This window comes from Callorhinus ursinus, unplaced genomic scaffold (genome assembly GCF_003265705.2).
Source record: "Callorhinus ursinus isolate GAN/ISIS: 27379988/994484 unplaced genomic scaffold, GSC_fseal_2.0 scaffold79, whole genome shotgun sequence".
Lineage (NCBI taxonomy): Eukaryota > Metazoa > Chordata > Mammalia > Carnivora > Otariidae > Callorhinus > Callorhinus ursinus.
In genome coordinates, this window is record NW_027397141.1 from 801,329 (window position 1) to 818,079 (window position 16,751).

General features: G+C 44.0%; 1 protein-coding gene across 4 annotated transcripts in view; it reads left to right on the plus strand.

The window, feature by feature from the left end:
- MYO16 (myosin XVI) overlaps positions 1–16,751 on the plus strand; it is a 593,786-nt gene that overhangs the window by 185,689 nt on the left and 391,346 nt on the right. For all 4 annotated transcript variants that reach the window (XM_073887420.1, XM_073887418.1, XM_073887419.1 and 1 more), the window contains exons 3-4: positions 3,200–3,270; positions 16,232–16,375. In XM_073887420.1, the coding sequence (XP_073743521.1) occupies positions 3,200–3,270; positions 16,232–16,375 (215 nt within the window). The remainder of the gene's footprint in view (positions 1–3,199; positions 3,271–16,231; positions 16,376–16,751) is intronic.

The window sequence follows — 16,751 nt, forward strand, 5'->3', positions numbered from 1 at the left end:
ACTGGCGGGCCTTTGTTGCCCACAAACTGGTGTCCGAGTCCTGTAGCCTGATGTGCCATGTCCTCCCTGAGCCAGTCCTCCGAGCCACATGCTGTGCCCCACCCCCCGCATGTTCACCGTTCTTCACTGCCTTCCGCATAGTGCTCCTCATCCCTTTCGTGCTTGATAAATTACACACTCGTCCTCCAAGTGACTGCTGCTAAATCTGCGTGGTTTATATCCTACACTTACATTCAACATTTAAAAATCGGAAGGTTTTGAGAAAATTTAGAATAAACCTTAAGTTATGTTTTTTTTTTTAAGATTTTATTTATTTGACAGAGAGAGAGAGAGAGAGAGAGAACAAGTAGGTAGAGTGGCAGGCAGAGGGAGAAGCAGGCTTCCCGCCGAACAGGGAGCCCGACACGGGGCTCGATCCCAGGACCCCGGTATCATGACCCGAGCCAAAGGCAGACGCTTAACCGACGGGGCCACCCAGGCGCCCCAAACCTTTTATGGATTCTAGGATATGTTACTATGGGGTTTTGCGACGTAGAGTAATTATACTCGTAGGAATCATTTGGAGATCTGTGCCCAGGGCCAGGAGGCATGATTAACATGCTGCTCTGTTGGCTCATTCCCTTCTGTCAGTGCCCCCATGGCGTGAGTTCAACTGAGAGGGAACTGAGGCACACAGAGAATTCAGTAGGCCTCCCAGTGGGGCCTCATAGCCAAATCTGTGGATGCCCAAGGCTGGTGTCTCACCGACTTCTCTTATGTATAATTCACTACGCGTGTGCACGGTGGGGTCTACTCAAAAATCTGACAGCAGGGGAGCCTGGGTGGCTCAGTCGGTTGGGTGTCGGGCTCTTTAGTCTCAGCTCAGGTCCTGTTCTCAGGTTTGTGAGATCGAGCCGCGCGTCAGGCTCCTTGCTCAGTGCGGGCTCTGCTTGGGACTCCTTGTACCTCTCCCTCTACCCCTCCCCCCTGCTTTCTCTCTCTCTCTCTCTCTCTCTCAAATAAAGAAATCTTAAAAAAAAATCTGACAGCATTTTATGAATGTTTTTCTAATAAAATCTGCCTCATACTGTATTTGTAGTTTAAGTGCTTTGCTATGAAAACTTTAAAGCACTGTGTTGATATTAGTTAATTCAAGATGAATAATTTCGTTTGCTAAAAAAGTAAATATTTGGGTAAAAGAGTTATTTATCTTCTGAGGAAACCATCGGTAAATGTATTCAATTAACTGTTGTTGGCAATGGACTGTTCAAAATTAAGGGCAAGAAGTATGCGAGGGAGCAGGAAGTGCATCCGTTTATTATACGTGTGCATAGAGAGAGCAGGGAACGGGAGGGAGAAAGGGCACCTGCAAACCACACAGCAGGACAGCGCCTAGAAATACCGCGAGGACAAGAAAGGCAAAGGACTTACCTTCCTGGGTGTTCTCCTGATGGCTAAGGGCGGAGATGCCCAAGTAAGCAAATGGTCGCCCCACGCCATGTCAGGTTACACTTGGTCCTGTAAGAATGCTGTCTTGGAGAAATTTTTTTGTCACAAACTACCAACGTTAGGAGAATCTGTGTTATGAAAAGAATTCAATTCTTAGGGCGCCTGGGTGGCTCAGTTGGTTAAGCGACTGCCTTCGGCTCAGGTCATGATCCTGGAGTCCCGGGATCGAGTCCCGCATCGGGCTCCCTGCTCGGCGGGGAGTCTGCTTCTCCCTCTGACCCTCTTCCCTCTCGTGCTCTCTGTCTATCATTCTCTCTCTCTCTCTCTCTCAAATAAATAAATAAAATCTTTAAAAAAAAAAGAATTCAATTCTTAATTGGAGAAAGAGCATACTCAAGGGGAAGCCACTTGGAAGGTGAACAGATGTGGACAGACTCCTACTGAGGACAGCTTTCAGGGAGCTGAAGTGAAGGGGCGCAGATCCAAGGAGCCAAGTGTTGCCGCTGTTGAGAGGGCATAGGGGCGTGTCTGACTTCCCTGGGGAGAGAGATTTGGACGAAAGGCCCTCCAACTTAAGGAAGGGCTGTCTGGAGGGCACACTGGGCTGGGTACGGGTTGTCTCTGCTGTCTCCACGTCACCCCCATTTTGGAGGGGCTGTTCAATCTCCTTCTTCACCCCCACTGCGCACGTCATCCACGAGACGGCCTTCCTGGAGAGGGGACAGTGGGGGTTGCCATGTCTGCCAGGCCCCATGGCGCCCCTCGTGACGTGCGGTTAGCTTTGGGGAAGATGGTGACACACTAGATATTGGAACACATAAATGATTTGGGGTACCATAGAATAGAAGGTACGTCAGGTAACACTCCAGACTGCAGAGAAACTTCATGGAAAGACAGTATGCTCAGTGAGGTATGCGTTTCAATCCGAGCCATTTAATACCGGTCTGTGGTATAATGGGGGGAAAAAAAGAGTCACTGTTGCTTTAATTATAGTTCTTGTGGAAAATGCATTAATGACTTTTTATTAAGACTGTGATACTGCTATTAACTGTGGAAACGTGCTTTGGGGAATTGATAAGCCTTTCTGTGAGGCTGGTCCTAGAGTCCATTGTAAGAAGCGGAAAATAGAACAATCAGTCTCCTCATGCCTGTGGCATTTCTTGCACTAATGAATTCACCTTTGCCGTTCAGGTGCAAACACAGGTCCCCTTCCACCTGTGCATTTATTCTGATAATTGGCATCTATTTTGACCTATTTGGCATTATTAACTTAGGTAGAAATGGCTTTGTGTCCTAGTGCATTCTTGGAAACGGTGGACACCCTGCCAAGAGGTCATCGCGGCAAGAGAAGTTTAATGTCCAGAGCACAAACTTTGTTTTAAGCCAGTGGGCCCCAATGAAATCAAAAAATAAAAGTTAAGTGATCCAGGGCCTCCATGAGCCTCGTGAAGTAATTTCTTTTTATTATTTTGCCCTACAAAGGATATACAAACTCGACACGTTGAAGCAATTCACTGTAAGAGCGTGTCCCCCTTTCTGAGTGATTTGCTCAGCTGTAATAGGAAATGACACTGACAGACGGAGGAGTAAGTTTGATGTGCAGACAGACGCCACCAGTCTTTCACACACCAAGTGAGGGCAGAGGGTGGCTAACGAGTCTGCTTTGGCTTTTATGGCTATTTGCATTTTAGGTATTAAGGAACCGCTCAGGTTTTGGTTCACGGTGTGGGTGAAGCACGTGCTGTAACTGCCTACTCTTTTGATTTTTCAGCGCTCCGGCTCCTGAAGGAGGGCGCGGATCCGCACACCGCCGTTTCCTCAGGAGGGTCCCTGCTGCATCTGGTGAGCACCCTCTGACTGGGGCACGGTGGGGGGGGGGGGGCGACACAGGGAGGAGCATCAGTCGTGGGCTCAAAGTTCAATAGCCAAATGTACATCTTTTTTAAAAGAGTTTATTTATTTATTTGAGAGAGAGAGAGAGAGAGAGTGCATGAGCAGGGGGGAGTGGGAGAGGGAGAAGCAGGCTCCCCGCTGAGCGGGGAGCCCGATGCGGGGCTCGATCCCAGGACCCTGGGATCACGACCTGAGCCGAAGGCAGATGCTTAACCAACTGAGCCACCCAGGCATCCCCCAAATGTACATCTGACAGATGATCATCAAAACATGACACTTTAAAATGATCAGGCTTGGATAACGAGCTGCAGTATTTCCTAATGACTACGCTGTTGTTTATAAGTAATCTTTAACAAATGGAGTTAGAACTTCTGCCCTAAAAAAGATGCTTTTGAAAATGAAGCAAATGATATTGTATCCACTATAGACTATTAGGCAATCATTCTTTTGCTTCTACACGTTGTCTTTGGCTACAGTGAACTTTCTCTGTGCTCTGCTTGTGACCAGGCGCATATAAATGTGACTAAAGCTCACCACCATTCTTTTGGAGACAAAGCAGTGAATGGCTAAGTGAATCAACAAATAAATAAGGGCACAAACAAAAAAATATTATATTAGGTTCATGTGCCAAAAATTTTTACGGGTTCACTTAAAAAGTCAATAGAAGGATTCAATTTAGTGGTCTTTAGGACTAATTTAATGATTAAGCCTTAATTTTGAAAAATATAAAAATTAACATGACATTAAAAACCTAACTTAGGGTCATCTACCAAGGTCAGAGATGAGCTGTATTTCTTTGCGGTACATCGAACTCTGTTAAAAAAGGTCATGCATCAAACAGCCCAGAGCTCCGGAACACGCCACCGGTTCTCAGCCTGGATTGCACGTTGGAATCCCCTGGGAGCGGTAAGATGCCGACACCTGCCTCACAACCTAAGCCCGGTCCGTGGAGATTCTGACTTAATTTTTCTGGGATGTAGCGATTGGGAGCTCCCCCAGCTGATTCTGATTTGCAGCCTAGGCTGAGAACCACTGCATACAAGAGAAACCTGTGCCTACCAAAGGCTCACGATATCTGGGGGTAGAGACAATCTTGTTATGCACTCAGCAGAATAGAAAAACAACTCAGAATATTGGTAGGAGACAGTCTGTAGAAGAAATGTAAACTGTTTCTCTCCAGCACTGATTGAGACAGAAAGAGATTTCTAGATGACTTTTTCCTTCCCTGGAGTGTTTTGGTTCTGAAACCTCTCCATTTGAGACTCAGATCATTACATGGCTTACATGAAACTTCTAAGGAGCCAAGCCTTGTTAGTTCCTAGATCCCAGGTCCGATGATGATAAGCAACGCTAGGTAGACTAAGGTCGTGCTGCTCTTGGTCAATATGGTTATCTCTCTACCAGGAGGCCCGGTGATCAGCATGTTCAGAAGGAGACCAGGCCAGGCCCTGCTTTCTTTTCTTGGGAGTGTCTACACCTGCTTCTGTGTCCCCCGTCAGAAGATGATCAGGGGAGAATTCGATCCCATGCCAGCGACTTTTGGTCTTTTCCTCTCATATGTAACTTCATGTACACTTACTCCTTTCATGAAGTTTGAGGAGATGCTTAAGCTCACTGAGGCTCATTTTTCCCATCTGTGAAATGGGGATATTATCTGGGCTATTGTGCTCAGAGAATTTATTGTGATGCATACACATCACAGCATGCATTGTGATGATCAGATAGTTGTGAAAATAACTTTTAGGCCATAAAGTGTCTTTGCTGTGTTAGATATTGATCAATATGCACGTTATAGTGTATTATTTATGATGCATTTTCATATAAATTAATTTTTTATTCACCATAGCTCTGTGTGCTTGGGAGTATGCCTCTGTGACTTTCCTAGTTAGAAACTGAGAAACAGAAGTATGAAACAATTTGGCCAAGTTCACTTAGTAACAGATAGTACAGAGCTTCCACTCTGGCCTCTGCTGACACAAGGTTCTTGTCACACCTGTTCCCCAGTGATACCTGCAAGGTGCTCATTTCGGTTTTCAGAGAACACACTGTCATTCTAACTCAGCTACTGGAAGACAGGCCTTTTCTGTAAACAAATCATGTGAATTCATTGTTAATATTGCCAAAAATGTATTATTACTGAGCATGTGTGTGTTTGAGAGGGAGAGAGACACACCCATGACAATATATAAAATGCATTTGCCTGTAATGAGCACAAAGAAGTGCATCCTGTCAGTCAGCAAATCAGTGCTTGCTTTCTGGGCCTCTGACCTACAGCCAGATGCCGCTGTGTCCCTTCACCTGGACCACGGCCACGCTCTCCTAAAGCATCATCCCTTTCACAGGATAAGCAACAGCCTCTCTCATCTCCCTGCCCTATCCTCAGCTACCTGCAGGCTGTTGCCACACACAAGTCAAGTCAACGTCTCTCCTCCATCAGAATACACCGGAAACTTTCCTTCCCACTCAAAAAACAAACAAACAAACAAACAAAAAACCAAAGTCCTACGTAGAGCCATGCCATGATCTGCCCCCACCATGGCCCCCGCCCGGTTCCTCCCCTCTCGTTCTCACGGCTCCTTACTGTGTCTGCCACATTCCCACCAGGGGCACCCCCTCCCTTCTGTCTTTTACACTTGGAACATTGCTCTGCAGGTATCCACACAGCTCATGCCCTCGTTCGCTTTGAGTCTCTGCTCAGAAGACATCTAATGGAGCAGCCTTCGCTGGCTTGCCCTGTAGGATAGGGCAAACAGATCAGAGACCCATGTGATTCTGTCCTGCTTCTTAGACCGTCCACTCCATGAGAGCAAGAACTGGCCATATTCTCATCAGCCTGGGGGAGTGCCCAGCACTTGGTAGATCCTTAGTAGATTTGTGGAGTAGGAAAGTTAGTGCATGAACTACTTAATTAATTAGTATCTGATGCTATGATTGCTCTTAGGGGTGCCGAGATTCAGAACACGTTCTGTGCCCCTATGAGTTTAGTTTTCCCAGGGAGGGAGGAAAAATAAACCACTGATTACGGCAGACCTGGGAGAGGGGTGAACAGGAGATCCTGGCAGAGGACCATAATGAGGCCACTCCTGCCTTGGGAGAACAGTTCTGACACCTTCTCCGACCCTCCTGATCAGACGTAATTACTCTTTTATCCAAGACCTCCTAGCGCATGATCCTTGCTTCTGCTACAGATCTTGTCATGAGGGGTCATAATTAATGGATGATGTGCCCTTTCTCTCTGCCAGACTGCATTTTCAAAAACTGTGGCTGTCTTAGCTACTTTTATATCCTTGGCGTGTGATGTGCAGGAAATAGTACGTCGTCCACGAATGAACAGATGAATGAATGGGCCCCGAGGACATCAGGCTAATGAGAAGTGAATTATTTGAGGCCCAGGTCACAGAGTATAAAGACTCAGAAATGGTGGGGTCAGAAGGAAAATGAAATGAGAGGATTCAAGTGAGAAGGTAGAGGGCAACACTTCCTTAACTCTCCGGTCAGTGCAGCTGTGTTGCATCTTCATGCCGTTAGGCATGGGCTGCGAGCCTCGGGTAAAGGGAAGGTGGAGCTGGGGTGTGCTTGAGAAAGCCTGGGTACGGCCGAGGGGCCACGGGCTCAGCACCGAGTCATCTTCTCCTGGGGTTCCTGAGTAAATAAAAGCAAATGAAAAATTGCGAGTTGCCAGAGAGACAAAATTACAGGGTTTCAACATGCCTTAGGTACTGAAAAAGGCAATTTCGCTCTCTGAGATGTCAGGTGTGAGCATCTGTGCTCTTGGCCCCAACTTTGGGGCATCCTGCGCTGTGAAGCCTGATGTGTTATCAGCACCGAAGCTCTAATTATAGAGGCTTAGATCAACGCCTTTGAGAAAAAGGCAGCCTCTGTTTGTGTGGGCCATCGAGAATAAGCGGTGGAAATTGTTGAGATTTTCGGAGTTTTATTTAACTCAATTATTCTTTATTGAGCGATTCCAAGTGTAGATTTTGGTACACTTCTCTTAGAAGCGGCGGGAGAACTTTGATGTTGGGGATGAACAAATCCCATCCCGTACAGGTAGATATTTGAGAAGCAGGTTTGAGTATATTTTGTCATATAAAATCTTTAGTTTTATCTTCTTTTAAAGTTTTCACCAAATACCTCTGGATTGGCTTGTTTGCCTACCCTTCCGTAAATAATTCATGTATCAAACATATGGCAGGTGTCAAGTCCTGTGATCAACCGAGGGGAAGTAATTACAGCAGGTGACAGGATCTGCACCCCAGGAGGCCAATAGACATGAACACTCAGATTTAAGTCTCAGGAAGAAATTACGATATTTGTGGATTTGGAAACAGCACCCCACAGATTTTGCGAAACCACTGTCCAGGGTTTTATGTTATGACCTCTAATAAATGAGCTCTCGAGAAGGAGCTCCTGATGGTGACCAAACCCTCTAAAAGGGAGCATGAAACACAAATTCTTTTAGTGTGGTCTTGTGACAGCAGCTGACCACAGTGAGGCTTGAGTGGAATGCATTAGAAATAGGAACTACCCTTTCTTTGACCTGGTGAATTGCGTATATAGTACAGGCAGGTAGATGAGAGAGAGAAAGAGAGAAAGGGGGAGAATCTTTTGCGAGAGCAGAGAAAATCTTGAAGGCTAGACCGGAAACTTTTAGCAGTGACTCAGGTTGAGGAAAGGAGGCAAAGTCTTTTCATTTTTACATGTATGTTTCATATAATAAAAGAAATCGATAGAAGTAGTTCTGACTGCCGTTTTGTTAGAGGCTAAAATTCTGTTTTAATCACTTCCTGCTCTTCCAAGAAAGTCTGGTGTCTGAGTTGGCTGCTCACTGGGCTTCACTCTCCACATCTTTCAAGCTTTAGGAGCTGGAAGAAGCAGAGATAATTAGCAAATTACTACAGTTGCAGCTGTTCCACATTTTAGTGTCTTAGAGGAGGGGGAATATTATATTTTGAAAAGAGTCAGAATATTAGGACTGTGGAGGAAAGGTCTAAAGAAAGATCTTATTTTAAGACTGGTCTAGGTGTTAGAGAGCAACAGTGATCAACAAGTACGTGGACATTGTCTGGAGCATCTGGGCATTGACCGTGTGACCCCCTCCCCTTTGCTCTCCCAGAAAGTAAAGGGGAAAAGCTGTGAGGGTAAACACTGGCGAGAAAATGAATCGTAGAAGAAGAGAATGTGCCCTCTCGAGGGGCCGTTCCTGGGAGCTTCTTGGGTGATGAGAAATGGGGTACATCTGAACAGTATGGTGCAGCAGGAAGTGAAGAGGCAATTGAAGGAGCAAGATGCATGTGAAAGGATAATGCCCATGAGCAGGAGAACCCTACCGTTCTGATGTCTGAGGATGATGCTGGAAAGGGCTGGAAAACAAGAAGTAGAGTTTCCATGGACAGGAAATAGTGACTTCTTTGTTTTTTTTTCCAAGGATGTGATTAAGATTCAAATTTCTGGCTGGACTTTGCTTTTTAAAATCCAGCATCTCTTTGGTCCATGAGAATCATGGCATCCATAACTGGAAAGCCTACGTCCAGGATCTTTGATCATGAGTACAGTATCCATCTGAATCTTGAATGAAAATCTTAACCTTGTTCTGTGTAGTGGGTATATTTTTATCTGGACTGCCTGGGTGCATGACTTGGGGGTAGGAAGGCAACAAAAATGCATTTCTCAGAATGCTACCAGGAACTGAGGGGAGTGAATTTTCCATTTTTGAGTAAATATATAACACAGGACTGGTTCATTCAAGAGCAAATTCTAAATTCCTTAGTAAAGTTACCAGTGAGATTTGTGTTTTGTTTTGCTTCATCTCTGCAACCATAGAACTCAACTTATAAAGGATTAGAATCCTTCATGACAGGACGAAGGCAGATGGGCGAGGAATTTTTTGCAGATGTCTTTGAACTTTGAGCCCCTCTGAGAAAATCCCAGTCGACTAGCTTGAGATCACTGGTACAGAGCCTTTCCTAGGGGAAGCTGGATGTCGCACCCAGAAAGGTTTTCCCTGAGGTCTCAGTCTGAAACTCACCCTCTCAGAAAGGTGCCGAATGACATAGAATTCCTCGAAGAGCCATTTTCATTCCTCCTCCAGATTGTTATGCTGTTTCCTACTTTGGGGGTGCTCCTCTGAGATGGCTCCGTAGCTCACTGGACTTCCCCATCATACTTCTCTTTTGACTGCATTGCCCTCTTGAATTTGGCTATTGATTAGGGACAATATCTAGTCCATGATACCAACTCTCTGGCTTGGCGCAGTGCTGGGCACATGGTAGGTCTTCAGTGAATACTTAATGGATTATGAATGTCTCAACCCCTACCCTCCCCACCAAATCCTTCAAGACCTGTGCTGAGAGTGTCCCATGCTGGAGTGTCCAATTCTATCAGGCTGTTAGGTACCCTCCACTGTGAATCTAGAATGCTCAGAACACCCTCAGTTTCATTCAACTGGATTGTCTATTTCCCAAGGGTAGTTATTGTGTCATTAAACTTTACTTGTACACTGCCCAGCACAGGGCCTGGAATAGAGTGTTGCCTAATAAAATCTTGGTGATTCAAAGTGAGGCAAACCAGTGTTGCAGCTGAAGAAGCAGAGTTACATTCACTTAAAAGGATAAAAGTTCCATTAGGATTTTAAAATTTCTGGATGTGCATCAGTGGTACATCTGAATCTCTTTAGTAATAGCCTGTTTTATAATTAGAGTTTGGTTCAGTTGGCTGGAAGATATGTATGCTTGGAATGCAGGTGGAAATAATAACTATGATTCAGCTTGGAGGGTTCTGGGTAGGTTATGAATGGAGAGGTAATCTATAGGACAAGTATTTGCCAGAGAGAAGAAACACGTCTTATATGACTTATGATGGGGTTATGTCTGGATGAAGCACGTAAGTTGAAAGTATCATTAGGTCAAAAATGCATTTAATACATCTAACCTACCAAACACTGTAGCTAGCCTAGCCTAGCCTAGCCCAACATTAGCCTACAGTTGGGCAAAATCATTGAGCACAAAGCCCATTTTCTAATGAAGTGTTGACTATCTCATGTAATTTATTGCATTGTCTACTGAAAGTGATACCACAGAATGGTTGCCTGGGTACAGAGTGGTTGGCAGTGTATCACTTGTCTTTGCTCACGACAACATGGCTGCCTGGGAGCTGCGGCTGCTGTCCAGCATCATGAAAAGGGCTCGAACCTCACGTCGCCAGTCCTGGACATGATCCAAATTCAGAATTCTTTCACACCTTTGTAACGTCAAAAACTCATAAGTTGAACCATTGTAAGTTGCAGACCATCTGTACATGAAAAGCAAAAATGATGAGAAGTATGTTCAAGATGACATTATAATGAGTGCGATCCTTCAGTGTGATATAATGGCAGAGAGCTGAAAGTAATTTTGTACAGATCTAGGCACTGGCTGAAAGAGGTGGCTAGTGGGATTGATGTTTAGTACAGGGGGCCATATGGAAGTTCTAGAGAGATTTCAAAAATTTTAAAAATTGCAACAAATTCAAATTCATTTTCCTACTGATACAAATCTGTGTGTGTGTGTCTCTCTCTTTGTGTATCTCTGTCTCTGTCTCTCTCCATCTGTCTCTGGCTGTAGAAAAGTTTTTAACCACTGAGAACCCATAAATATAGAACAAGAAAAATGGACAATGATTAATCCAAATTGCTTCCCCTCTCCCCACCACTTCCAGAGAGTTCAGAGATAATTTTTTTGTTTAATAGTAGAACTGTGCCTAGCATGTGACACCTACTCAATAACTGATATCTGGATCAATCTGGATGTTGTCCCAGTAACTCTTTGCTAGTCTCTTCTGCCCTAGAGGCTTTGAAATCAACACAGACGAGAAGAAAGGGAAGTGTACCTGAAAATGTATAGACATTGAGAAAACTAATGTGACAGGTTCGACCCACGTTTAAAAAAAGAAAAAAAAAACTTGCAAAAGAACTTTCATGTATGAACCAGTGAATTTAATGTGGGAATTCAGCTTTTGATTTTCTGAGTGATAGATTTCAGGGTTGCTCAAGACATGCTCATTAGCCAACCAGAAGAACTAAAATACATAAAATATCCCTTATGACAAAAGGTAGGGAAAAGACAGAACATTTTAAGTTTAAAATTGTCTGTATTTGTTATTTGGTTTCTATGGTTTTTAGGGTCTTTTCAGCTGAATCAATACTACGCATTGTATTGGGTTTGTACATCGAGAGACGTTACCTTTGTTTAGAAACAATTCCAAACAGTGAAAGAATGTATTCCCTGAGAAGCTGTGGACCGCTGAGTTAGTGTGGAGAGTGTTGGTTCTCACTAATCCTAGGCAACTCAATAAACAGTCTTGGAGGAAGGAGCTATTTGTGGTGTTGCTCTCTAAGTATGCCTTAGGAGGCAGAATGGAATGTTTTGATCATGGGTTGGGATATTGGGATTTAGTACTTTAACAGGGAGCCAGTCTTCATGGGGGCAAGCCAGGGGGTGGTAAATAAGTAAAACATGGTGGAGGTTTCTGGGGTCCTGGAGGGAAGACATTTTATGCTTTCAGAGAAGGTGGGTAACCCAATATTGCTGTTGTGCTCAGACTGTGGCGATGACCGTGATTGTAGTCCCTAACTTTGATGAAAGGGGAGAGCGACCCTCTTGGGAGAAGAGTGAATCTTAGAAAGTAGCAAATTGAGGTGAACAAATGATGACTCTAAAAGAATCAGTAAGCTCAGGGGTGCCTGGCTGGCTCAACTGGTGGAGCATGGGGCTCTTGATCTCTCGGTCATGAGTTCAAGCCCCACGTTGGGTGTAAAGCTTACTTAAGAAAAAAGAAAAAAAAAAGTCAATAAGCTCAGAAAGTGGCCAAGCTTTTCCAGGGCCTGATGGGAGAAGAATTTTACCTACTCAGTGGAGGAGGCTTCAGCAGAGATAGTATTTCCAGACAGATAGATTTAGGTTCTGTGGACATTCCTAGGTGAGGAGGGTTTATTTGAAATGGACTAGGGTCCAGAGGTTCCCTGGAAGGAAGTGCAGTGTGTGGACTTGAGGGACCTGGGGGGCTGGTTGATTAAGAGGTTTGGCAGTTCAAGGCGGGCTTCACGGGCACATGGTCCATGTGGTCACTCCAGGCTTTGTGCTCTGCAGGGCCCATGCTTGGTTTCCTCCTCTGCTGTCACCATCTTAAAATTCTCAGTCATTTTTTAAAAAGATGTATTTATTTATTTGAGAGAGAGAGAGAGAGAGGGAGACAGAGACGGTGTGGGGGGAGGGGCCGAGGGGGAGAGAGAATATTAAGCAGACTCCACACCCAACACAGAGCCCGACTTGGGGCTCAATCTCACGATCCTGAGATCATGACCTGAGCTAAAATAAGAGTCGGATACTTAACCGACGGAGCCACCCAGATGCCCCCAAATTCTTGGTCATTTTTGAATAAGGGGCCCCACTTTTTCATTTTACACTGGGTCCCACAAATTATGTAGCCCGTCTTGCCTGGACCTTGGAGAGGCAGAGGGCGGTGACGGGAGGAGCCAGGGGAGATGACTAGTGGTGTCAGAGCTCTCTGAAGGTGACCGAGTGGCGGTTCAGCCCCCTTCTTGCTGCTGTAAACTCTTGCCAGAAATTGGTTGAAGTTGGATGAAGAACAGTCTGAATGGGGAAGGAAGATTTGCTAGCTGGGAGAAAATTCTTTCCAGTGAAAATGAGGTTTACTATCTAACAATAATGTTGTAAGAACATTGTAACAGGAATGTTCAACCATTGTAATCTTTTCAGACAAGTGTGATTAGAAGGTATTTATTGCTGTCAAATTATTATTCATGATCCTCTGAAATGTGAATCTAAAAATTCCATTACTTGAGAGGCTGATATCATTTTCCACGCTGTATCTAATTAACTCTTTTTTGGTGAAAGACACGGAAAAGCCAAACTGTAGGCATCTTTGAATTGTAAATGTGGATTCCTGAGGTGCGGGCTGGGGAGATCTTGACAGACAGGGAAGGAGGAGGTCACATCACTGTTGATCATGCAGTGAGTTATCAGAAAGATAAAGAGGGTGGAATAGGCATTACCTGCATGTGAGTTTCCTGAAAGAAATTGGATCCAGGCCCCAATTCTAAATCCTATTTATTGAGTCTTTTATACTCTGATCCTCATCTTATTAGTCATTGTACCCAAACCTGCAGCTACAGTAGATGGGGCTCTGGGTCACAGCGTCCTCGCTATTGTTGCACGTGATGCAGTACATCACTTAGGCAAAGGTCATGGCTCAAAACTGAAACCAATCCTTCCGAGTTCATGTGCACCATTGCCCCAGGTGCTTCCATGCACCCCAATACTGACAACCTCTGCTTGTATTCCTTCATATGGAACCTGTACCATGATTTTGCACCACGCTGACCATACGTTCTTGAGACCACCAGGTACTAGAAGAAGATAGGAATGTTCTTCCATGACTGTATTATGATTGGGAACCACAAGTCATGTGTCTTCTTTTTTCTGTCTTTGGTGAAGTATCAGTTCAAATCTTGTACCTAATTTTAAAAATTGGGCTATCTTGTAATTACTAATTTTAATGCAAATTAAATAATAGGAAAAATATAAATCAATCCATGTAGTCCCCATTTCCAGGGCTATCAGTTTGTTTGGTTACTGTCTGGAGATTGCCCATGGCTCACCAATGCTCCGTTCACTTATTGAAAGTCCTCTTTTGCTCTGTCTCACTTTGTGTAATCTACGTTACCGTCTTCAGGTTCACCAGTCTTATCTTCTGCAAGAGCCAGTCCATCGTTGATCCCATCCCTTGGTATATTTTTCACCGCAGCCAAGGTAGTTCTCATCTCCAGGAGTTAAATTTGAGTCTCTTTGCTGTCTTCCATGCTTCTGCTTACCACGTTCAACAGTTGCCCAATTTTTTGAACATATGGAATGTAGTTATCGTAACACTTTTAACACGCAGGTTTGTTCATTCTAACAAGCGTATCACTTCTAAGTTGGCTCCCATTGATCACTCCTTCTCCTCCTTGTGGGTCCTATTTGCTTGCTGTCTTGTATATCTGGTCATTTTTCCTTGGATGCTAGACGTAGTGAATTTTGCCTTGTTTGGGTAATGAATATTTTTATATTTCTGTAAGTAATCTTGAACTCTGTTTGGGGGGCATTGAAGTTACGTGGTTTGAGGCTTTCAGAACTTGAGTTTAGTATTTCTAGGTGGGAGTAGAGCAGCTTCCAGCTCAGGGCTCATATCCCCCCTTCCACCCCCGCACTGAAGCAAGACATGTCTGGTACTCCACCCAGTGCTGCATTGATTAGAAGACCTCCTTCCTGGTTGCTGGAAACAGACACTCTTTCTGGCAATTCATGAGCTCTGACTCCTCTTCTTTTTCAGGGGCTTCTGTTCCTGGCCTTGAGTAGATTCCTAGAGTGAGTGTGTGTGTGTGTGTGTGTGTGTGTGTGTGTGTGCCGATCATGATTTTTCTGCATACATGAGGGGACCGACCGAAGATCTTTGAAGTCCTCTCTCTCTCTGCAGCTCTGTCCTCTCTGTGGCTCTGTCTGGTGCATGCTGGCCAGCTTGGTCTCTGGACTTTCAGTTCAGTCCCCTCTTGAGTGGCCCGGGGTGTTTTTCTTGCTGTGCGGCGGCAGCTTGGGAAGTCCCTCAGGGCAGTGAGCTGGAGCAATAGCAGCAGCAGGACTGCCTTGTTCCCTCCCCAGCTCTCCAAAGTCATATTTTGTCTGAGTGTTTTTGTTTTCATTTCAATTGATTCAGGCAGAAATGCCAATCTGGTCCCTGTTACTTGATAGGGAAGTCCTCGGGTGATTTGTTTTTAATTGATGCAGGGAATTGTTGACACATTGGCATGATGGTACTGCCAGTGGCAGTATCGATTACTGCTTTTTGGGAGGGGAACCTGTCTGATGCATCCACATCCCACGGAAAGCATGTATCTTTCAACCCAGAAATTTTGCTAATAGGTAGTTAGGTTATTTAGCATAGGTCTTTTTTTTCTTTTTTTAACTAATTAGGTAATATGCATTTGACACTCATGTAGCCTGTAGATATAAAATATCAGTCTTATACTAGGACTGGATAATTTATAAGGTCCAGGGCAGAATGAATATGTGGGACTCTTCAGTAATTATCGAAAATTCATCATGGCAACAGTAGAGACTTAAACCAAGTGCAGGACCCACCTAAGCATGACTTACAGAGATTGTGCACCCTTGGAGCCAGCCCTGACTTCAAATATTTTTATGAATTTTACCTATAAATAATATATAAAAAGTAAGAGCAGAACAAGTCCCTGGAGAGTTTGATTTAGTAGATTATGAAATTTCTATAAAATACAATGATTAAAATTCATGTTAGAAGATTTTGAAATTACAATAGTTAACTGTTCCAAGATGGCACCATGGAGTTTTTAGTTGTCTTATACAGCTAGGCTGAAGGCTGCATTTGGATGATGGGGGATGAGTTTAGAAGGACCACAAAGGGTCTTCATCGGTCTTGGATGCCATAAGGTGGTGAAACTTTATTCTTTGAAAAATTCAGTGACGAAATATGTACATTTTAAAGCAGAAGGATCATATGATCAAATCTGTATTTCAGAAAGATAATTCTGATAAATGGTCCAAGATTTTCTGGTAATCCTATCTACAAATGTGGAGGACCCAAATAGTGAAACTTTTTCCTCCTTCTTAATAATGTCTGTCCCTATTTTCTCATTTTTATTTCTACTGTGTATGGATGCCATTTCCCTTGAGTCCTCCATCCTCCATATGCCCCTTAGCTTGTCAGATAGCTGGAGAACAGTTAGCCCCATCTCTCAATCTCTAAATTGGCATTGAAATTTTTATCCCTGGACATTTGCAATAAACCTTATCATAGTTTGAAATACATTCCTTTTTTTTGTTGTTGTTCTTTCTTTCAGTGCGCTCGGTATGATAATGCCTTCATTGCCGAGATCCTGATTGACAGGGGGGTCAATGTCAACCACCAGGATGAAGACTTTTGGACACCAATGCACATCGCCTGTGCTTGTGATAACCCTGATATTGTCCTGCTGCTTGTACTAGTAAGTAAAGCAATTTAGTTTATTACCATTTGGAGATTTGACAGCATATAAAAGGCTATATATTTAACTATTAATATTTCACAATATGTAACACTTTGGTTGATAAAAAAAATGTGTATGTATGTCATCCTTTATTTTCCTGGAGTTACAAGATAATTAGAGACTAAGGTTGTGGGTCACAGAGTTCATAAAACAAATTGTGCAGATGTCATGTGAAGCTCTACTCCCCTGGCTTTTTTTCTGGGAAATTATGTGCCTTAATACTTTGCAAGTGAGTCCTAACTAAAATGGCTACATACATGGTGTTTCTTTCAATCCATTCTCTTAATTTTTAGCCAGTTAGGCATACAGTAATGAGATATGGCATCTATTGAAT